Source organism: Parasteatoda tepidariorum, chromosome 8 (genome assembly GCF_982258835.1).
Source record: "Parasteatoda tepidariorum strain Cologne lab strain chromosome 8, Ptep-v5.0, whole genome shotgun sequence".
In the NCBI taxonomy this organism is placed as follows: domain Eukaryota; kingdom Metazoa; phylum Arthropoda; class Arachnida; order Araneae; family Theridiidae; genus Parasteatoda; species Parasteatoda tepidariorum.
Genome location: NC_141762.1, coordinates 106,786,524 through 106,811,094, shown reverse-complemented (window position 1 = coordinate 106,811,094; position 24,571 = coordinate 106,786,524). Strand labels below are relative to the sequence as shown.

The following is a 24,571-nucleotide window of genomic DNA, read 5'->3' as shown; positions in this document are numbered from 1 at the left end:
ATTGAATTGATTAACTGTAACTTTATTATTAGTCATTATAATAATAATAAAATAATTTTCAGAATATGCAGTAAAAACGGCGAATATTGGTTATATCCTACATGTGATTCCTGTGCTAATTAATAGAAATTCGTGAATTTTAAGACTGTACTATAAATTATTGATTTGCAGACTTCTGCGAATCAATAATTTATATTACGACAAAATTTTCTCAGAGATTCGCTAATCTAAAATTTAATTTCTGTTAGATACATGAAATCTTGTTAACAATGTATTGGTTCCACCCTTACCAGCACAATCTTTCCTTCCCTAAGTTTTCATTCACATGCATTCCCTGTGGCAGAATCACAGCGACATTGCCACAGAACTTTACAGAGTTCTTGCAGAGAGATTTTTCTTCTGGGACGAAGAAAATTTTGGTTTGTTTTTCTGTTTCATTTCGTAAGGAATACAACGTAAAACATCTTTTATCGAATGAAAACTGCTGGTCAAAAAATTAACTTCCCAGTAGCAGCAACAAAAAATAATAAAATTCTTTTATTTTACATCAATTTTTAATTAATTTAATTGAAGCTTAGTGTCATTAAAAAAATATAAATTTTTTCTTTAACTGATTTAAGACTTTTGTGAAATATTATGTTGGAATATTTTCAAATAAAGTATTAAAATTTTTATCTTCTTCAATAAAATTATCTGTTGCTTTATCATTTTTTCAAATGTATAAATAATTTAATCTTTATTCTTCAATGAATTTCATTCGTTTTAACTAAGAAAATTATCAGTATTTGTCAGTTGACATTGGCAAATACTTGGATTGTTGCGTACGAGAATATTCATGCCTATAGCCGACAAGTACCAAATTTGAGTATTACAATGTATTTTCAAAAGTACTGATAGTTAGGAGCATACAACAATATTTTACAAGGAATTCATCGTCATTATTTTATTAATTTGTATTATTTTTACTTTGATTTATATCTTCACCACTCCAATAAAATTTCTCAACTCTTGCATTAAAATCATATTCAGTATTTATTGTCTGTTATGTATAAGATTTGTTAATATATTTTAATGGTTACATTATTATGATGATCATGATATTATTAGATTTGATAATATTAGTTATTAATAATGATTATGAAAGTCTCATATTTCACATACCTATGTGTTTAATTGGTTGTTTGTGCATTGTTTCTACGTGTTGGCTTCATGGGCCCTATAATCCTGTAGGCACCAAATTTTCTGTATCGAAAATATTTTCAAAAAAAAATTTCCTATTAAAAGATTTAAAATGTTGAAAGATTTATACCTTTCGACGCTTTAAGTTAGCACGTATTGGAGTTTAAAATAATTTTTATTTTTTTCCAGGCTTTACTGAAATTATATTTAATTTGCTGAGTGTATATTTTTTTCCATTTTTTGGCTGAAAAACAAGCAGTTGTAGGTCGTGTACCTCTGTTCAGGGTATCTGCGCAACTGTAAACTACAAACTAATTTTGAATTTAACAAGGCAAACTTATTTTATCAGTAGACTAAATGTCAAAGACAAAAATAGGCATTTAACAAAAAACAGGCAGCACTTTAACAAAAATTTAAACCATACTTTGTTTTGAAAACCATAGGTTATTGCATTGGGCTGTACACCATAATGTTTCATTTCAAATAAAATTTTCACAGCCAAGGTTGGCTGACTATACACATAACAGCATCAACACTCTATAGCAAACCTGTGACAAAAACAAAAGTTATCAACTCTGCAGTAATTACCAATGGAATATATGAAAATATTATAATGATTTTATATATAATGGCCTTATAATATATCAGGTATATACGGGAAAAGTACAGTGTTTTCACTACAGCGTGAGAACGCGAGAATCTCGCATATTTTTTTCTTTTCTCGCATTAAAAAAATTATTACTGCGAGAAATTCGCGCATTCTATAAATCAATTTCAAAATTCGCGAATTTCTCGCATTTTGGAAGAAGCTTCGAATTACGCTATTTAGAATAAAATCCGTTTCACTTTTCTTCCTGGATCTTTCATTATTTTCAACATTTGTTCCATTATCTAGCTTTCCTATTTACCAGTATTGTTCAGAACCTTTTCGAACAACAGAACACAACCGAACCACGGAACCCCTTTCAGAACACATTTCTCTGCAATCACGTGTTTACCGTAGGTAAGGTTTTTTCATTGTAAGACGTTCAAATTTTTTATGCACTAATGTAAGATGGACAAATACCTAGTAAAGGCAAAATCTTCTATGAAGATGCAGCAAAAATATTCAATGCTTTAAAAAAAAGAAGACGTTAAAAATGTATTATAATAAAAGAAATTATTTTTTTTTCAAGTCTATTTGTGTATTTTTAGTTTTTAGAAATCTCACTTAACTTTCTGAAATCTCACCCTGTTTTTGAGATGTTTTAAGAACGACAATGAAAAATAATTATTTTAATGCTGTTTCTCTTCATTTATCTCAGAGAAAAGAACTACTTTTTTACATTTGTAATGACAAAACTGTAATACTTCAGTGTTTTCATCAAAGAAAAAAAAAGAGAAATTCTCACCCTTTTTTTTTCTTTGATGAAAACACTGAAGTATTACAGTTTTGTCATTACAAATGTAAAAAAGTAGTTCTTTTCTCTGAGATAAATGAAGAGAAACAGCATTAAAATAATTATTTTTCATTGTCGTTCTTATCATTCAATAATTTTATGTATCAAAAACATTTTTGCTCAATTTTATTGTTGTCTTGTGTATGGCAGTGGTAAATATTTCCATAAGTTTCAAGAATAAACTTTGCGAGTTCCGGAGACCGTATGAGATGTCCTTTGAGGGTGCGCAGAGTTCAAAAAGTGCAGCCAGAATGGCTTGAAAGTTGAAAATGTGTTCTGGCGTTAATTGGGTTGGGGGCAATGTCTGTATATTTAAATCCTGTTTTAGCAAAAATTTCTATGCAAAAAATATTTTCCGAATCTCCATAGAAACAATGGATTAAAATAACTGATTTTACAAAATGGGTAATCCGATTTAACGAGGGTGAAAATAAGCAACAAGTCTCATTTTATCGCATGATCAAGACACTTTTCCATACTTCAAACAATAATCTGAGATTTAAAATATTTTTGCACCTTCAAAATAAAAAGTTTCAGATATTTAAGGGACAGGTAAAAAAAGATGAATCACTCGGAAAGAGCCACCCTGTAAAGACTACATCCAACCCATTCATGTTGCTGCAGACGATGATGTTAGAACATGTGAAGCATTGACAGAACATGATATTGTTCTTATCATTCAAGAAAACAAAGAAAAATTGCTTCTTGATAGCAGTGATGATGAAGAATGTTTAGAAGAAAACGTGTCTGTACCTAAAGCATCACAGGCCTTGGTCAATTGGGAAGCATTACAGAGGTATTTATTGACACAAAAAAAAAAACTTTATAGATTCTTTTTTTGATTATGTGCATATTTTGGAGAAGTTTGTAGCTTCTACTGCAGGGTTTCCACTCCTTTAACAAAGCAAAAATTAAGCATTTTTAAGGACCATATTTTGAAAAAATTAAGCAATTTTTAAAAAAAATCAAGGACTTTAAAAATAGTATGATTGTTTATCATCGAATATACTACATATGCCACCAGTGACAGTGCAAATTATTTACCTTTCTAAAAAAATCATTAAATAAAAAAATAATAAAAAAACAATTTTATTATAATTTAAGAACTGATATATTTGTATTAATTAACAGGGCTCGCCAAAGAAGTACTAGGTAATTTTTGCAAACCTGGGTCGGGGTTTTTTGAAAAACATTTTCAGGTTGTTAAAAGCTAAAGTCATTCATATTGTAAAAGTTAATGTATGAAACTAATCAGCATTCCATTTTTAATCATTTCATTGAAAATGAATTGTAAAATTAAGTGCAGAAATTAGGATTTGTAATTTTTTTTCATGTATATTAAGAAGGAAAAGTAAATAAGAAGTAATTATTACAACTAGTTTTTAAATTCCGCTATTAGATCAGCAAATGTGTCAGATATACTTTTATGATGAACTTTAACAAAATTATTTCCAGCCAAAGCAGTTATTAAGAATTAACTTTAATGTTACTAAATATTCTGGCAAAAATTATTAAAAATTACTATTAAAATCTAAGGATCATTCAGTTGAGTAGATTTATATTTTATGTAACAATTTGTTTATCTTTAACCTTTTCCGGGGGGCTGTGACAGCAGTTGTCACATCTGATCTTGGGGTCCTGTGGTGGGCATGTGACACTTTCAGCGTAAGAATAGGGGAAAAAATCTCCTCCTCAGTTAAGAGGCAGGATCAAGTTACAGTGGGATTTGTTTTATTGTTTTAGTCACTACGAGAGGTCTCACCTTTTTCAGTTAAGGGGAGAAAGGTTTCTTTACATTTCCCACCTACCTTCAAACATCTATTCCAAGTTCGGGAACTTTTTTGTTTCTCTGCCGTTTTCTTACGTCTTTTTTAGTCAGTTTCATTGTTGCTATTTTTTTGTACAAATTTTTTCGTTCTACTTGTGAGTTATATTTTGAATAAATTAATTTCTTTATTACAAATATAATTTAACGAATATTTTCAATTGTATATAAAAAAAATATGGAATAATCAGAATCGAAAAGAGCTCTTTTAAGTAAATTAAATCAAATTGAAATAAAATATCAAAGCAATATATTTTACATAAACTCAAATAAATAGTTTTTTTTAGGTTTTGTTTTAAATTCGTGTTATAAATATAGTTATTAGAATTTTAAAATTTTGATTATAATTCCTGCAGTTTAAAAAAAAATTTCTTACATGATTTTAAATAAATATCTGCATTTCCGAATAGAAATATATATACTTAATACTACCGAAGAGTATTTATACTTTTGTATACATAAATATTTTAAATGTCACATTTATAAATATATAATTTATAATTACTAATGTATTTTCTATGTTTAAGAAATTGAAATCATAAACGCTATTTTTAATTTTCTTAAGAAAACCATTTTCCTTCTGTGGCAATTTTCATGTTTCTTTCCCTCTTTCTACACACAGTTTAACTTTCAGTTGTAGTTTCTAGAAATTCTTTCAATATCTCAGTTTTGTATCTTTTTATAAGATTGAAGCTAAATTTTTGAACAATAAAATTCTACAAATCACAATTCTACACTTGAGTAAGTTGAAGTCAATTGTGAATGACTATGTTTTTTAAAAAAAATGTAAAAATGCTAGGGAAAAAAATTATATATGCTACGCAGTTTCGATAAAGTGCTTACTTTTCATGAAATTTGCAGCAAAATAAAAGAAATGAGTCCGATTGTTATATGATAATCATTTGCAACTGAAGCACATTAACTGAAATATTTATGAGTTTTCGCGTTTTTGGAACTATTTTAAAAAGACATAAAGGAAGTTGAAGAAAAATTTTGTTAGATATTTAGAACGCATATTAGATTCTAACTAAGAGTTCAAGGGATAAATGTACTAGGAATAGTGTTTTAAATTTAGAGTTCGGTTGACGCATAGAATATTTTTTAAAGGAATGATATAAACTATTATATACTATTTTGAAAATTAATTAAAAAAATTTTGTATATTTATTTTTAAATAATTAACAAAGTTATTATAGTTTATAATTTTTTACGAAATCTTAAAAATTTATAAAATAAGAAGAATTTATTTCATAACATAATTTTCAATCGAAATGATCTTACTTTCTTAACAAGAGAGGATCTTTCAAATTAGCTGGGAGTTAGGGCAAAATTATCCTCATTTACCTTGCTTTCTTATTTCATTATTATTATCAATGATAAAAATAACAATAATAAATAAATGACTCTGCTGAATAAAGGGAAAAAATATTTATCATTTATTGAAGTGACCGGTATTTTTCATAAGTCGATAGATCAAAAAGATGAAAATAAAATAATTCATTCAAAGAGTTAATATCAAATTAAATTTCCTATATTTTCTTTTCCATCGGCTATGACTCAAATCCATTCACTAATAATTTAGACTGAAGAGACCTGTCTACAAAAATATGACATTACAACTATTTATGTTCTTTCCTAAGATTTATTATCTTTCGATGAGATATTAAATTTTCAGCAATGTTACAAATATTTATAAATTAAAATATTGATGTTTATAATGTATAATATAGATATTTATAATTAAATAAATTAAGACCACGAAAAAGAACTCTTCATGCATATAAAAATTGATTCAAAGAAAAATCTATTTCACTCGCGAACAAAAGGGTTTTTTTCCGCATTATGACCCGATTTCACTGCATGATAACTCTCAGGAAGAACTGATTTCACACTTTAAACATAGTAATCCCCAAAATGCAAGAGAGGAAGATCTATCCATTATTTACGTGAAAAATGGATGTAGACCCAACTTTTCCCGTTGGTCCTCGAAATTTCCGAAGTTTTTTTAACTCAATAAAAGAGTGTTTATTATCACTGTGCACCTCATTAGCTTGTTTATTTTTTGCGGAAACATGTAAATAAACCAATCCTTTTAATATGGCATCAAAGAGCTTATAAAAAAATAGATATAACTTTAATAACTTATTTAAATAACGCTAGCGATACCAAACTGAAATTTTCAAAAACTGAGTTACCCGTTGAAACAATATTCCAAAGAACAAAGTTTTTTTTAACTATTCTTCAAATCTGTAATAATATTTTTACATTTTAAACAGTAAAATGTTTAAATGTTTCATAATACGCTGAAAGTATTAATGTAAAGCAATGACACACTTGAATTTCACTAATCTTAAAGTAAATAAATATTTGATAGAACAAAAAAAAAACTTTTTAAACAATATATATATATATATAGTGTGTGCGCGCATAATATTTTTATAGCTAGCGTAATGAATAGTTTTTCGGGACTGTGGTTAGGATTATGTGTTGTTTATAGAATTTAAAACAATAAAATCAGGAAATTGTTACACAACGCATTAACTCTGAATGTTTATAAAACACTCTAAATAGTCGACATGTGACATTCGGAATGTAGTTTTTTACCTTGAATCCTATAAAACCACCAAAGAAGTTTTCCCGCGCTTTCTTAGTCGTCAACAAAAAACTGGAATCCATCCCCAGTGGTATTTCTGTTATCCCGAACTGCGGTGGTGTAAAAGATAGCAAATGGCGTTTAGAATAACAGAGGGAGAATAAAACTCTCGGGGATGTTTAACACTCATCACTTGTCTTGTTCTAGGGATTAGCGGTTCCCTTTCTTGAATCCATCCCCCAGTCTCAGAAACAGCCCACCAGAGGATCTCGATTTCTTACTTTTGCGCCCACGTGAAAAGGTTAAGGAATAAAAATAATAGCGTAACAATCTAAAACTTTAAAAAAAATTTACATTGCAACAAAACAAATTATAAATAGTTACCAAATACTTAACATTCTTGTCAGAAGCAAATCATGCTTTTTTTTTATTTAGGAAACAAATTTAAAGAATTAAAAAAAAAAAAAAAACTTGAGATTTTCATCTAAAAAACCCAATCAATAAACTCCACGTTTCTGATGAAAAATCTAGGTGGGCTGGGATTTTTCAAACCCTGTTTCTTACAGATCTGTTTACTTATTAGTACAATCATGAATTTTAAAAAAACATTATGCTTTCTATAAATTTACGTTTACTTATTACACATTGAATTATTATACACATTTATTTAATTCTTCAAAATTTCAGGAAATGGTTTTAGTTATGGATTCTAGTTCAAAAATTTTTCTGATACTTCTTCTCTTAGAGTTTTACTTAAGCCTTATAAGCAGATGTGTTACCAGTAGAACTGAATTTCTTGAATTCTGTCAATTTTGAAGGTCAGTGTGAGTCTTCCACTTAGGTACCTTAAAACTGCCCCCCCCCCCCAAAAAAGCACTATCTTTTCCATGTGAGGTATTACCCTTGTTGACACTATTCTTTTCTTTTAGAATGCTTCACTCTCCTCTAATTGAAATGATAGATAAAACCAAAACTGTTATACTTTGCATCTTCATATTTATAGATTTTAAATTTAAAAAAACAGAGTAATAAAAGAGTTAAAGCAATAAAATAGCTGAAAAATACAGAAATCCAAATAATTTTTTTCTGCAGAATTATATTCTATAGATACTTTTATTGTTCATCCGAAATGAAATAAATACTTCTGATTTTTCTGTTCTCATTTCGGAATAAAAACAATTTGCCAATAACTGGCTTGCTTCAGCTGGAATTTTAAATTGATAAAATAAAAAATTTTGAAATCACAGAAGTTTAAAAGATAATTCGCTCTATAAATGATGTTTTTTCTTTCATTTTTTGACAGATTATTTAAGATTAATTTTTAAATAACTTTAAGTAAGCAAAATAATATTAAAAAACTCTTAAAAATTAAATGGTAATGTCCTGAAATGATGAATATTTATCAACTAAAATTAAAAAATGAAAAAGAAAAAAGGCAGTTTATTTCAAGTCGCATTGAAAGAAAAATTAAAGGAACATTAAAATGAATATTAGAGGCATAAATTAAAACTTTATCATTTAATTACACACACTAAACTACGAAATAAATAGATTTAAACAATATCTTAAATTTTTTAAAAAAAAAGTTGAGTTAAGAGTAGAGCTTCAAAAATTGGCCATACTGCATCAAATGTAAACAATATTATCTGCTTCAGATAAACTGATAAAAGTTTGCTATTAACTGAGTCCAGAGCGAAGAAAAAAAAGGGAACTCGGGTACATTAGAGAAAACCTCTAAGAGGATAACCAAAACTTATGAGAACAAATTTGCGAGTGGATTTTAAATAATAAGCTAATTTAGAGTAAATTATAAAGAAAAGAGTAATATATTTACCTAAAATGAATAATTCGGTTTTCAAGAAGTATTCGTAATTGTACCTCAATATTGGCAAAAATATCACTTTTCAACAGTCACATTTCCAATACCATCTGGCCTTAGGTAGAAAATAATTTTTATTTTTTTAGCATATTATTTTCATAAAACACATATAATATTACAATAAAATTAGTATACTAAATTATTTATAATATACATAAACTTGTTCTTAGCATTGATACAATCTTTATAATAAGCTATGAAGTTTATTTAAAAATGTTTTTAACTTACACTTTGCACATTAACTTTACATTTCAATCAAAAAAATAAATTAAAAAAAATATTGTTTCTTATAAATTTTTATCAAGCATCATTCATATAAAGTAAATGAAACATAAAAAAATTGGATAATTAGAAATGATTAAAACAAGAATACAGTTTGAATAAATAAAAGTATTAGATCTTTAATATCTAATTTATGCATTCATGTCACACTGCTTCATACAATTTAAGCCTTTTAAAAAAATTTAGGTATGTTTTGACATTATTTTAGACACTGAACAAACCATCCAAATGTAATGCATAAGTAGAAAAATTGACTTTTATAATATAAGAATGTTTTTTATTTTTATGTAAAGTTTTGAATGATAATGCAAATTTTAAATTAAATTGAAAATTGCACTAATATGAATGTAAATTATTTATCTTTCTTGAGATGATTTACTATTTTTACCACCGATTTCAAAATCAGTTTTCAATATTTAATAAATAAGAACAATAAAACTTGGTTGCAAAAAAGAAGTTTAATTAGTTGAACCTCTTTTCAAAGGAACTTAGTTAAACTTATTGCAAAAAATTCGCCTTACTGTAAGTTACAACGCAATTGTTTTCTACCACTAACTTATAACTTATTTAAAACATTTTATTTTACAAAAATCTCAGTAACTTTAAAAGCCATTATCCTTGAAAAAATTAATATGAAAGTTGCGGATATTTCAGTTCATTATTTGTTTTTAGCTAATTATAATCCATGAAATAACTTTATTTAGCTTAAAAATAATTTTGTATTTGTGGAAAAAAAATTCCCTTCAGACTAAATTAACATTTAATTTTTTTATTATTGAATTTTTAGAAAAAAGTTATTACAAAAGTGGTTAAAAAAAACATAGCAGGATCTTCAACAACTTATTATATGTTACTATTCTAATAAACCAACATTTTGTCCACATTTTTTAAATACTCTAAGCAAATCCATGCTTTAATATCAAACAAATATAATTTCATTTAAGTTAATTTCATTATGTAAAAATTATCATAAGATTAAGAAAATAAGTAATCCCAGTAAGCACACACCTCACGGCAAACGTAAGGTTGTAAGCTGGCATTTTCGGAACGTTAACGGCAAACACAATGGGGTCCGTTACCGTTGGTTTTGAGGCATTATCGGAAGCGGCGGTATAACACGCCACTTATATAGGCCCGGAAAATAAAAGTGCTGTTTGGCCGTTTGCACTTAATTGGTTACAGGACATTCAAATGTATACCATAAATTAATTGTAAGGTTACAATGAATTATTTTATTAATAATGAATAAGTGTAGAGTTGGTAAAAAAATTGGTCATTAACTCGAAAAGATGAAAAAAGAAAATAAATAAATAAAAAAATTAGCGAAGAATAAAATATTAACCATATTTTATTGATTTTCTTTTTCTCCTATCTTTTAGCATAAAGAGGCGGCGATATAATTTCGTCACTTATACAGGCCCGAAAACTAAAAGTGTCATTTGGCCTTCTACTATTAATTGGTTACAAGACCATAATTGTATGCCATTATTAATTTTAAGTAACAATGAATAGATTGATTAATAATGAGAAAGTGTAGAGTTGGTATAAAATTTTTTTATTAACTCGAAAATTTGAAAAAAGATAGAAGAATAAAATCCATAAAACATTTAGCATATTACGATTTAAAAAATGTACTTTCATTATTCTTTAAAAATTGCAGAAATTTTACAAAAAACATTAAAAAGTTAGCATTTTATTAATTTGCTAAAACCTAAATATGAATTCTGGGATTGCTTATTAAATACTTTTAAAAAGTAATTCGATTAAAAATTCGATTTGAAATTAAATATTTTAAAATTTTTAAATAAATATTTATAAGAATTTTTTATTCTGAAAAGCATTTCTCGAAGTATAATAATTAAATTTGTTTATATTCTTAGTTTTGAAGTAAATATTTTTGATGAAATTTAATACTATTTCCCTTAAAAATAAAATTATTATAATTTATAACTAGAACAATTCTTAAATTAATTGAAAAATGTTTTTATTTTAATTGCTTATTATAAAATGTTTAATTTGTTGTATTAAACACATATTTTAAAATAAAGACTTTTCTTTTATTAGATAAAAGATATATTTATTTTTAATGTTACATGATTCCTAAAAATTTATTATTTTAAAAATAGATGGTAAAAACATGTAGTTAAAAAAATTTCATATAATAGCAGGAAAAAGCTAAAGGTTCATTCTTGTTTGTATTAAGGCATTTTAGGAAGAAGCCTGAAATGAGCTACTATAACTACTTATAACTATATATATATATATATATATATATATATATATATATATATATATATATATATATATATATATATATATATATATATATATATATATATATATATAATTATCTTTCCTTAAGCCTTCTTTAAAAGTAAAATTAATACGCAATTCAGAAATGATGAAGACATTCAGAAATAATGAATATATTTATAGATAAAAAGAAAAAGTACTTTAATTGCCTCCTTTTAATCATAAATTTTTTTCGTTCAAAGTAACGATTTTTTATGAAATACATTTTTTTATTTTATTAATTTGCAAACGTTAATTACAATTTAAGTATTATGTCATAATAAATGTTAAAATAGGACATTTTTAATTTACATAAATTGTTTTAATCTATTTAAATGTTCAATATTTAATTTTTATTTTAACTTAAAATCTCAGTTTAATTACTTTTTAAAAACAGGATTAAAAAAGGGTTTTAAGAGTTTGGCATAAATAAAATGTGTTTAAATTTTTAGAACAAAACTCTAGTATAATAAACTCAATAATATTTTTTTCAAAAAATTTTGGGGCAATATTTGAAAATAGTAATTGCTAAAGAAATTCTGTTTTTAAAAATTCATTTTTAAATAATAAAAAAATATTTGGAATTTTTATTAATTGAATTTCAAAATATTAGACAATTTACAATAAAACGATTTACTGATAAAATGATTTTATTTTAAATTTTAGCACAGAATATAAATGAAAATCAAAATTATACTTTAAAAATGCTCAACATATTTCTTTTTCATTTACATAGCAAGAATATTTTTCCATGTAGCATCATATTTATATTTGAAATAATAATTAAAAAAAATCTTTTAAATGCCATATAAAGAGGGTACTGTTTATTATTTTAGACGTGTTTTCAAAAGATTCCGATAGATGGCAGGGAAATTATTTTTCTAGCTTTCACATCATATACCTCCTCAGCAAAGGGAGAAAGAGGGCTTTATTTTCTTCAGAATTCGAAAAGATTAGAACAGTCAGTTTCATATCAAATCGCTAAAAATCAAGATAAGAACAACAGTATCAAAGATTATTTTCTTTTAAAATATTATGGCAAAACAGTATAAAAGAAAATGGAAATCCCTTTCCATAAAATAGCATGGCTTACTGATGGTTAATAAAATTAATTTCTGCTAACTATAGCTCTTTTCATGTCTCTTTTCAGTCACAGATGACTTAATACTGTCAATAATACTCTAAATAAAACCTATTTTATACTTAATATGTTATTTTTTAAAATTTAATGTTATTTGTATAAAATTAAATTTGAAAAAAAAAAAAAATTCGTGCCATCTTTTCTTTAAGTATTCTTATTCTTTGCCAGTGGAAAGTTTGTTTAATTTTTTCCTATGAAGGGGAAAAATTGAAACTACAGAATTATGTAAAGGAACATTATGTTTTATGGGGACAGCTAATCCATGCTATCCACTACGACAAATCTTACATTAACAAATTAAAATGTTATAGAACAAATAAATAAAGTTTTATTTTAATTAATTATAAACTCTTTTTTTTATTAAAAAAATTAATAAAGAAAGTTGATTTTTAATACTTTAAACTTTTATGAATAAAGCCTTTTTATAAGTAACCCTTTCTAGTTCAAACGAAAATTACTTTTAAAATGAATGTTGTTTTTCTTATGGTACTTGATATTTATCTGGTAAGAGATTGAGTGTTACATATGAAAGCATCAAAAAATGAGCTGCGAGTTAAGTAAATTTTTCCGTGATCTTGGGATAAATAGAGTAATTTGAGTAAATCTATTTTTTTTTTAATTATATTCTGTATTGTATTATACCATTCTTTTTAAATAGAATTTCTTTAAAAAAAGAACTCTATAATTCGAAAAGAAATCTATGACTAAAATAAAAAAAAAGTAAAATAGTTTGAAAATCAATTACTTAATTTATGGTGAGCTTCTTAAACACTTCTGAGGAAATATATAATAATTGTACCAAGTATAATCATTTTTTTTTTTTTACTAACCCCAAGTTGTATTGAAAATACTGTTATATAAAACTGTTATGTGTTATATGAAAGTACTGCTTCCCTCATGATGTTCTGATGATTTTTTTTGCCTGCTCTTCTCCTTTTTCTAATTTACAGTAAAATTATCACTAACGTTTCCTTGACTTATCACTATTTTAAGAAATATTCTCTTTTATGAAAAACTTAACTACAATATACAGTGTTTTCATCGCAAAAAAAAAATGGGTGAGAATTTCTCACCCTTTCTCAAAAACAGGGTGAGATTTCAAAAAGTTAAGTGAGATATCTAAAAATTAAAGAAAAAAAAACACACAAAGAGACTTGAAAAAAAATCATTTCTTTAATTATAACACATTTTTAACATCTTCTAATTTTTAAAGCATTGAATATTTTTTTTTGCATCATCATATGGAAAATGTTCTACATCTACTTTTTCATCAGCTATTCTCATTAGGTTGCTCAAATGCGTGTTTGTTTCGTTTTGATCGTTTCTACCCACATTTGTTTCATTTTCATATGTGTTCGTTTCGGAGTAGAAGATATTGCCTTTGCAATGTATTTGTTCATTTTACATTAATGCGCAAAAAATTTGAACTTCTTACATGGAGAAACCTTACCTATGGTAAACACGTAATTGCAGAGAAATGCGTTCTGAAAGAGGTTCTGAGGGATGGTGTTCTGTTGTTCTTAAAGGTTCTGAATAATACTGGTAAACAGGGAAGCTAGATAATGGGGCAGATGTTGAAAATAATGAAAGTTCCAGGAAGAAAAGTGAAAGGGATTTCATTCTAAATGGCGCAATGAGAAATTTTTTTCAAAATGCAAGAATTTCGCGAATTTTGAAATTGGTTTATAGAGTGCATGAATTTCTTGCGGTAGCCATTTTTTAAAGCGAGAAAAGAAAAAAATATGCGAGATTCTCGCTCTGTAGTGAAAACACTGATATATTAATACGCTTTTAAAACTCAATATCCTATCATTTATTACAGGGCTGTAAGCAAGGAATAGAATATGGAGGAGGGCTTAAACACCTCCCGAAAAAAAAATTTGACAAAAAATAATTTCCCTTGTAAAATAAGAAATTTCCCCTATTCTTGAAATAGTAAAATTTTTCCCTGAGTTTTTAATAAACATTTCTATCATTACTATAAAAATAATCTTAAATACTTATGAGAGAACGTTGTCTTACAATATTTTCCTTTTATTGATTAATAAAAAATGGTTTGACAGAAAATGCAAAGCAAATGTTTTGCATGTAATGATTTACATATAGAAAAAAAATTATTTATGAGTATAACGTTATAAATTGAAGATATATGCAAGATAAGTTAATTACGAATTTGTAATTGTTAAGAAATGCGATATTATATATTACAAATTTAAATCTCTTCCGAAAGAAAATTCTGTCTACGGCTTGATATATAATATTTTAAAATGTATGAAGAAATGATGAAAGCACAAAATTATTGACGAAAGATCCAATACTTCTTATCTTGCTGTTGAAAATTTCTTAAATTATATATTTTTTGCAATAAAACACAAGTTTCAAGTGAGAAAAAATCCAAACAGCATGGCTCTCTAAGACAAGGTGGTTTTTTTTTTTGTAGGGTTGCTTTGCTTTTGATTCTCTAGAATCTCGCCAAAAAACATTTACATGGGTGTCTGTAAACTGATTGGTGTGGCTTTTGAAAAGAGAATGAGAGGAGGTCTTCGTAGGGAACCCCCATCCCCCGGGGCTTGACCTTCAAACCTTAAGCTTTCGCTATCCATATCAAGCAGAGAAGAAATTAATAACTCATGTGTTGCGATAGCATAAAATGTGTCATTCGGAAAATCTTTGATACAAAAATAAGCAACTTCATTTATCAATTAAAGAGCAAAATAGTTTTTTTCAAACTAGAATTATTTCATTTTAAAAAGCTTTATTTTAAATTCAATTTTTTAAATAGCAAATTAGACTAAAATAAACATTAAAATTTTCTCCCTTTCAATTTTGCTTTATAGTTAAATTTATCATATAATTTAATTCAAGACTTACATAGCACTCTAATTAAAGCAGAAAATAGTACAAGATTCATAGCATAGTTTAAAAAAAGTTACCAATTTTTTCTGCCACTAAATCAATTTAATATTCAAATCAAAAGACATATAAAAAAATTACTCCGTTCCCAGTAACTATTGAATAATGAAAGAAACATAATTTGCAGTGGCAACACAAAATAATAAACACACATTTAATCATTTTCAATGCTGATTTGGAAAAAAATGTTTCCTATGCATGCATTAAAAAGATTTCTTGCAACAAATTTTTTGGGAGAGTTAACAACTATAAGTATGTGTAAAATGTTTTAAATCTCTGAAGTTAGTGGGAGAACCCTGTTTGAAATATAAAAAGAACGTTAAGAGTACCGAAATTTCGACTTTTATCGAGTTGAAATATTAGTATAGTTTCCAATTTATAGTTGAAGATACAGAAGCTCAATATTTCAGAAAAGGCATAATTGTTTAGATGAAATAAAATTATTTTGTAATTAGGACTTATTAGGGGAGATCTTTAAATCATGAACAGGTGAAAAATAAAGCGGTATTTCTTGCTGCCTACAAATGACAATTTTCATGCTACAAAAGAAAATCATTTTCATACCACCTCCCTTTTAAGTAGTAGAACTCTTTTAAAATTAGTCAAGTAGAATTCCGATAATAATAATTAATGCTAATAAGAACTTTTTCAAAAACACGCCTTAGTAGATAAATTACTCATCATGCACATATTTCACTAATAAAATGATTTTTAGATTGTGACATGATTTATGCCTTGACTGCAGCAAATGATTTGCCTGCAGTTCATCAGCCTTCACAGTCCGACTTTTGGAATGATTCTAAATGTGCATCATACACTCACAAATAATAGTTTTCGTCATAGATTATTTGTAAGCATCCTTTTGTTTTTCTACTGGGAGGCTCCGTTACCTGTTCGTTTCACTCATCAGCCCCAGTAGTTGCTCGTCATTCATGATTGTAGATTAAAAGAGGAGAACTGTTTAGTTCCCCCTTTCTTTTATAAAATTACTATTGTATTGCCATTAGTTGTATTTTGAAGATTACTTAGTTTAGCAAATAAAAACAAGGAAAAAATTGGTTCTCGTAGAGAGTTATTACACAATAAATATGCAGTTTCTGCCCGTGCACAAATTTTTTTTCTTCATAGAACCAGAAGCAGTGGACATAAACCGTTCTTTCCCCTTGTTCTTAAAAGTTTATTAAAAATCATTTTGTTTGTAAAATATATAACTATTATAATTTTCGAGGAAGCATATTTTATTTTAAGAATCCTAACAAAAATTAGATGATAGCTGATTTGAAAATAATCAAATGCACTTGAATAAATAATTAAATTAAGAACAAAATGTGCGAGACAATAGCAATTAAAACAAGAAATAATTTTTCTTGTTAATAATATATAATGATGATCTTATATGATAAACCGGATAATATTCGAAACTGTTTTTATCTCTCTTTTTTCCTAATATTTTTTAAAACGTCTATATAAATGTTAAGATTTATATTTGGCAATATTTATAAAAAAATTTTTCGTCTTTTTTTGTAAATTTTTATGTCAAGGGAAGTTTGAAGTTATGAAAATCGCGCAAAAGATAAATTTTTCTACATTCCAATGGATGAATTTCCAATGGAAAAATATTTATTATATAGGGAAAAAAATCTTTAAGCGAAAAAAACAAAAAACTCTGCATTAAATTTGGTCCTTTCAACATGCCAAATTTCAACTCAGTTGCATTCCTGCAGCCTGTAGAGTATTTTTGGTCTATTTTCCCATCAAGTTTATAAGTTACAAATTCTTAAATTACCTATCGAATGCTAATTTTTTTCTTCCAATGTAATCCCTGTATAGTTTTCTACACACCTTAGTAATTTAAAGTTCTAAGTGAGCAGAAATGCAAAATGAATAGCAAACATTAAGTTAAACTCTCAAAACAAGCGGTGTCCCTTTCAATTTTCTGATATAGAAAAAAATGTATTAAAAATTTATTTGATATAGAGAAAAAGCAAGTATCAAGTTCGGTGAGCACGGCAGCCTTTTTTTTTTCCAAGTTAATATGAAAGGAAATTTTTAGGATTGGTCAGAGAGCAACTTAATCGATTAGATCAACTTCAACACTATAGTCTCAAGTAAAAATCAGTAAGAGTCAAAAGAAAAGAAAAAAATCAGGTTAACATAAGCATTAATAAAAAAGCAACACACAAAGATCAAATCAGGCTATAATTTTTGATCTTCTTATACTTGTAGTTGATTGTTTCCCAAGATGAATTTTTTTCTTTTTCTTTTCATCAGGGAGTGATTTTAATATTTTTACATGAAATTATCTTAAAAGTGTTTTTATATTCCTGTATGGTTAATTTATACATAATTACTGTCCTTTGTCTTAGCATCATTTCTTATATAAATATGAATACTGAAGAAGGAAAAGGAACATATTTAGGAAACATATTTAGGTTAACTCTTAAACAATTACTGTAAAACAAATAACATTGTTATTAATGAGAATGTTTGCAAGCTTTAATGATGCATTTTTATTGGAGTTTTCATTGACAAGTCTGGTAAATCATAGATTGTTCAAAAAACTTGAATGAAAATATTATTTCAAATTATTTATATAAAAACAGATACAAATTTTACCCACTGCCTCCTCGTTGCCCAGATTGGTCAACGATAAAATTATAATAATTTAAATATTTTTAAGGAATAAATGCTCTAAAATTAGTAATTTGTAGTTTAAACATGTGGTTAACTATGTGGTAAGAACTAGAACTCTTTTTCTGCACATCTAAAAATTTTAAGTTTTTTATGTATCAATATGAATTAATCAGTATGCATTATTATAATGTAATGTCAAAATGAGAATCATAAGGATCAATTTTACGAAATGCAATTTTAGGAATAAAAATTTCTTTGTATGTATATTAGTGTGTCCGTCATGATATTTAAATATTGATTACTAGAAGAAGTACATACGTTTGTTTTAGAATAAGAATTCGTAATTTTTTCTTTAATAGGGATGAGCTGTTGATGAGGTGCAGCTGTAGATCCCCTTTCTGTAGAGTAAAAAGGAAAATTAATGATGATTATCGGCTAAGCGTTTTTCATCCCTCCCTGTTGGTGGTAGTTCTTGAGAAGAATTGGGCTTTTTCGGCACTTTGTTTCATTTTCTTATACTTTACTTTGAATGAAGCTCCCCTAAACATCAATTTCATTTTTTACTTCTTTGCTAATGATGCTGATCATTATTATTATTTAACATTTTAATGAAATTACTTTTTTTAAATCGTTTGTGATTAGGTATCATTACGACATTAAACTACTTATTTTCCTTAAAAAAAGTAAATATTTTATACTCATATTTTGTATTTTGTTTTGTATTTTGTCATACTCATATTTAATACTCATATTTTGTAGTTTACTCATAAAACAGTTTTAACGTAAGTAATACAGAGTAAAAATCTTTTGCAGCTCAAGACTAAAGGTACACGATAGAGAAGTCTCTTTTCAAGAATATGATAAATCTAATGCTGCATATCTTAGGGATAAATGTCAGGGGTCTGTCCAGACATTTTGTAAAAGGTCCGTTTCTGTAAAATTGTGAAAAAATTACTCGTAATTTGTGAATACAAAATAAACGTTAAGTCACATTCTTTCAACCAGGGTCTTGATTTTGTGAATTAGTGCAAATAGTTAAAATCACACCGGGTAGTTAAAAGATGGATATAATAACTTCATCTTCTGCACAGCTTACAAACAATTAAAAGAAAATTGTTATAAATTAAAAAACTGGTTTATTTAATTTTGATTTAAAAAATCTGAATTTAAATTGACAACTAACAAGGAGAACACTTACTTGTCAAATTCATTTTCACACCAGTCAGGCTCTCTAAGTTTTTGTTCATGCCACGGATAAAAAACTATATCTAAGTCACTGCCAAGAAAATTAAAAGAGAATAAAAAAATTCATTTCATTTATCACTACTTTGAAGAAATAATTTAGCTCAAAAGACAAATATTTCCAAATACTGGGAAAAGACAAAAATATCTTATAGTACAAAATAAAAACAATATTTTTTTAAAAATTGCATACAATAACTTTTTAAGGACTACAAGTTGCACTACTCTGGTACAAAGTTTTCTTTTTAATAGAATTGATGGCAATCTAAAAAATTATTAAAGATTATAAATTTTTAAAAAAGAAATATTAAGTTCATAACATCTATCATGCCTTTGACAATATAAAAGTTAATGCATATATTATTTGTATACAGTATGTAAAACAATAATTAACTGTCATTAGAAGCATTTTTTGTCTTGAAAGCACAAAATGATTGCCACTTGTTAAGGCAGTGAGGCTAATTTGGCCCCTGGCCTGCAGGTTGGTAGAGCCTCCTTAGAAAAGTGCAATGTTTTAGTCAATGGTCCTTTAAATCAGTAACTAAATACTCTTAATTTTTCTTCTTCTCAAGAACTTGTACTAATATTAGTAGCTTTATACAAAAAGCAACAGTATACAAAAAGCAACAGTATAGTGTGCAAAATAAAAAAATGAGCACTTCTATACCTTTTGACCTAACGATTTTATCTTCATGTGCTAAGATGCTAAATTAATAGAATTATTAAGATAACTTCTTAGTACATGAAAAATTATAAAGGTGCTCTCTTCTTTATTTTGCACATTGTATATAACACACTATTAACAAACAAATTAATAAACATTTAATCTATAAATTTATGAAGGATCCACAATAGGATCTCACTTGTAATTTTTACTTTTTTAAAAAGAACTCAGACCAATATTTGCAGCTTCATTCCTAAAGTAACAATATTAAGAAAGCAAACACTTCAATATTTTTTGACTTAATGATTGGATCTTCATTTACTAAGATGCTATCTTAATTAGATAGCCTCATAGAGATTATCTTAATGATTTGATTAAGATCACCCCTTAGAGCATGAAAATCTAACCGTTAGATCAAATGTTGTTAAGGTACTTGCTTCTTAATACAGTGTGCTATGTAAGGTGTGCAATATAAACAGACATTTAATCTATAAATTTATGAGGGATTCACGATAGGAACTTTCTTGTAAAGAGGTAACAGAGACTGGAAGTGAAGTGGTCTCAGGAAAATAACCGAGTATTCCCAGATGGTGGGGCAATGTTTCTGCTCCCATATAAGTGAAAAGCGTAGAGTGAAAAGCAAACTGAATGGTCGCTTCCAGGTCACACTGGATTGAAAAACTTGGAATCAAAATGCTGTTGTGCTGCAACAGCACCACCTAGAATTACCTAGAGAAAAAAAAAACTTAAAAAAAGTTAAAAGCTTGACGACGTTCACACTCATTAATTAAAATAATGAACTTCACAGCATCATCTTGCAAATTTTAGCTAAAAATTTGAAGCACCCTTAATTGATATTTAATTGTATTCTGATTGAATCCTCGGTGGTATTCCTCGGTCAGGTAAATCCCAGGTTTATGGTATTCTTATTGAACTACCTAGTCTAATATATTTACATACCTAGACATACATTTTCTACCCAAATGAAAAAAAAATTCAAAATTAAAATTTTATTAAAAAATAATTTTTTTTTTCAAACCTAGGATATGCAGATCAATATAATTTTTACTTCTTGAGGCCCATGCGCATAAAATACTCAGGAGTTGTTAGATGGTATAGGGCAAAATTAGGAAACTTTGACAACAGCCAGTTGTAGCATTTTTAACAGTAGAAACTTTTTCAAAATTAGAAAATTTTAAATGGTTAAAAATTGTCAATAAATAATAATATCAGGCATTTCTTTTAAAGCATCTCTCAAAATATGGTACATATTACAATTGCAAAATGAAGAAAATTTTTAAAAAACAAGTGTGAAATAAAATAATTTCCTAAGTGTTATGAAATATTCACATTAATTCCATATTTATTTAACAAAAAAACCAATAATAAAGTGCACATGTTTCACATTTTTAATAAAAGGTGGCGACTGGCAAACAAGTTTTTAATCACTATTTGTAATAGTTAGCCACCCTGTGGCAATCGTTAATTTTGACGTAAGCCCTAACTCATAATCAAAGATAAAATATTATTGACTTAATAGTTGTTAAATTTTGATTAATTAAAAAATTTGAATGAGAGATGACATCAATTGAGAACATAGTGAATATTTTATCTTGCATTATAACCGAGCTGAACAGCGGACCCAATTTTGGGTTTACAATTAGCAATGTTCAACTCCATAGTCCTGTAATTTGGATCCCAATCCAGAAGACAAGGGAACTCCTGGATCAAATATTGGGAGAAAATTTCCTGAAGAATTTTTTTTGATGGAATAATCTGAATTTGCATTACATGAGGAGAAAAACCACAAAATCTCCCAGTCTTAGCCTGACAGCAAAGGTACTATAACCCATGATCCATCTATCACTGAGGATATTTTGCATCAACACTGTGGTCGGTGAGGGCCGGGTGCAGAATTTGCATTGACCAGCCATTACTGGGATTCAAACCCGGTTCACCTCATTGGGAGGTGAGCGCTCTATCCCCTGAGCCACTGTGGCTATCTTGAGGGGCACACTTTAGATATTCTATACAATAAGTGCTGAAAATATATTAAATTACAAAATCAAACACCGAAAGGTTACAAACTAATATTAAACACTTTTCTATGACATACAATGATGGCATCTTCGTATCATAAGATTTATTCAAGGTGAGTAGTTTTTGTGCTCCATACTTGAGCTTTATTTTATTTCAGAGAGCTCATTTTGCCTTTTTTTAAACTTTAAGTTGCCTACATTCTCTCAAGAAATAAATCGTTTGTACATTATTTATCAAAGTAAAGCAGGAAAAAATATGTATGGCTTTGATTGGAACAATGATGCTTAGAGGCTCGAAATAAAAGTGACCAGTAAAACAAAAGATAATAGAGGAATATTTAATGCAAAATTTGGTTAAGCATTTTTAGTCATTTACATTTTTGTAGAAAAAAAAAATTAACTTGATTCCTCTATTCTCGAAAGGAATACATAATAAAAAATAGTATGTAAATATAGCTAAATCCTACGAGGGATTGGCAAGTGAAGAGTACAAATTCTTTTTAATTACTTCTTACGCTATTTTCATAGCAGTCGTATAATTAACAATAACACTGTATTAACAATTACACCCAAAAGTATATATCAATATTAAATTTTGACAAAATGTAATGTCTTTCAGTAGAAAAGGGCTAAATTTTTATAGATAAGAACAATCAAACAATTCAAATTTAAAAGTCAGACTAGAAAAGTTATATCATTCAATTTTGTAGTGCTAATTAAAAGATTTTTTCAAGAATTTTAAATCCTTAGTTTATTTTATTTTAAAATATTGTTATGATTATTCTTACATTAGGCTCTAGACATGATAACATATATCAGTATAAAAAAACAGAAATAATTTGTTGAGTAGTGTAAACATGTGTTTAATTGCCTTTAAACTACTAAGAGAAAGAGAGAAAAAATGCTAAATGAAAACAATAAAATTTTATTTTAATCAAACATTAAATGACACTTTAAAAATTTATGAAACTCATTACTTCTTTAGAAATACATAAATTAAGAGACAAAACATTATGAGAAAAAATTTAAGAACAAATGTAGAAATAAAAGAAAACCAATGCTACCTCATTAGTAGTTATAGCCTGTCAACATAATTTAGAAGCTTCTGCTCCAGATTAAGTCTGAAAATTAATAACAGATATTTTGCTACAAACTGATTATGTGGGAACCCTGTTGTAAAAAGTCATAATAGTTTAGAGATAAAGCAGATTTTCCTAAAATATATATTCATTATAACATATTTCTGCAAGGAAAACTTAATTGTTTAGACATTACCGAACATTACTTGAGCAAAATGGATTAATCACTTTTTAACCTATGAGGTCTATAGTTAATTTATAATTTTATAGTAAGTTTGAAAAATGTGCGCAAACAATGCTTTACTGTGATTACTTCTACACCTTCTGAATAATATAGCTTAGATAATTTTTTATATTGTTTTCGTTAAAATGGTTACAAAATTGTATGGATTTAAAAAAAAATGAGTTGATTTATTTAAAATTGGGCATAATTAAATTTTAAGGTATATTTTAAGTAAAGCAGCATATTCTAAAATATTAATTACGATACAATTGTTTAAAATTTAAATGAATAATATTTTTAACTAAAACATGCAAATTTCTTCGTAATGAAAATTTTAGTAGATATAAACTAATGTTACACAAAAAGAAAAACTTCTACAATCTTGTGAATTAAAAACAAATTCCTTGACTACGCCAATACATTGATATATTTGTACAACCTTTTTTTCACATTAATTTTACCGTAAACAACATAATTTACAATAAGCTATAATCTAAATATCAATCTTACTGTCAATTCTAGCTTACATCATTTTAATCATTTCAAATATCAATTACTATAAGAAAAGTATGAGGAGTTAAGAGCTATAATTACTTTGTAAGAGTAACCTCTTTCAATAACTCAGCTCTCTTTTTCTGCTGTTTTATCTTTCTCGTCTCATAAATCTGACCAGCATCATAATTGATGTCATAAGCAAAATGGTTCATGTATTCATTATCAAAGTCATCATAAAATGGTAAGATAAACCTAGAAATATTTATATGTACTTAATATATTCCACAAAGCAAACAGCAAGGGAAATTTTTTTTCCAACTAACTCATAACAATAAGCTATTTATACAATACATATAAACTAATGTGATATGTGTCCTTCTCAATAAGTGATTTGTGAGGGGGAGTTGGCTTAAATCAAGTGTTCTCTTGTCTTCTGAGTTTGTTTCAAAATTAAAAGTCTATTAGATCCGCTATGGATTTGTTATTTAATGTCAATTATAAAATATAAAATTAATGCTTTTCTTAAAAACATCAACCAAACAAAAGAGAGGTCTAAAAAATTTTAATGCCTGACTTGCCCAAGTTATGTAAAATTTCTGAACATGCCTATATTTTTTTTACCGACCAGGAATGAAAACATTTATTCAGGAAT

General features: G+C 26.9%; 1 protein-coding gene across 16 annotated transcripts in view; it reads right to left on the bottom strand.

The window, feature by feature from the left end:
* LOC147806647 (uncharacterized) overlaps window positions 1-24,571 on the bottom strand; it is a 74,337-nt gene that overhangs the window by 4,816 nt on the left and 44,950 nt on the right. For 13 of the 16 annotated variants that reach the window (XR_015428427.1, XR_015428418.1, XR_015428423.1 and 10 more), the window contains 4 exons: window positions 24,019-24,171; window positions 19,376-19,453; window positions 8,871-8,970; window positions 1,604-1,727 (listed from right to left, as the gene is read on the bottom strand). Coding sequence is in view for 1 of the 16 variants with exons in the window: in XM_087149211.1 (XP_087005337.1) it covers window positions 19,376-19,453; window positions 24,019-24,171 (231 nt within the window). In the remaining 15 variants the exon portion in view is untranslated. The remainder of the gene's footprint in view (window positions 1-1,603; window positions 1,728-8,870; window positions 8,971-19,375; window positions 19,454-24,018; window positions 24,172-24,571) is intronic. The other 3 variants (XR_015428430.1, XR_015428431.1, XM_087149211.1) reach the window with 3 other exon arrangements.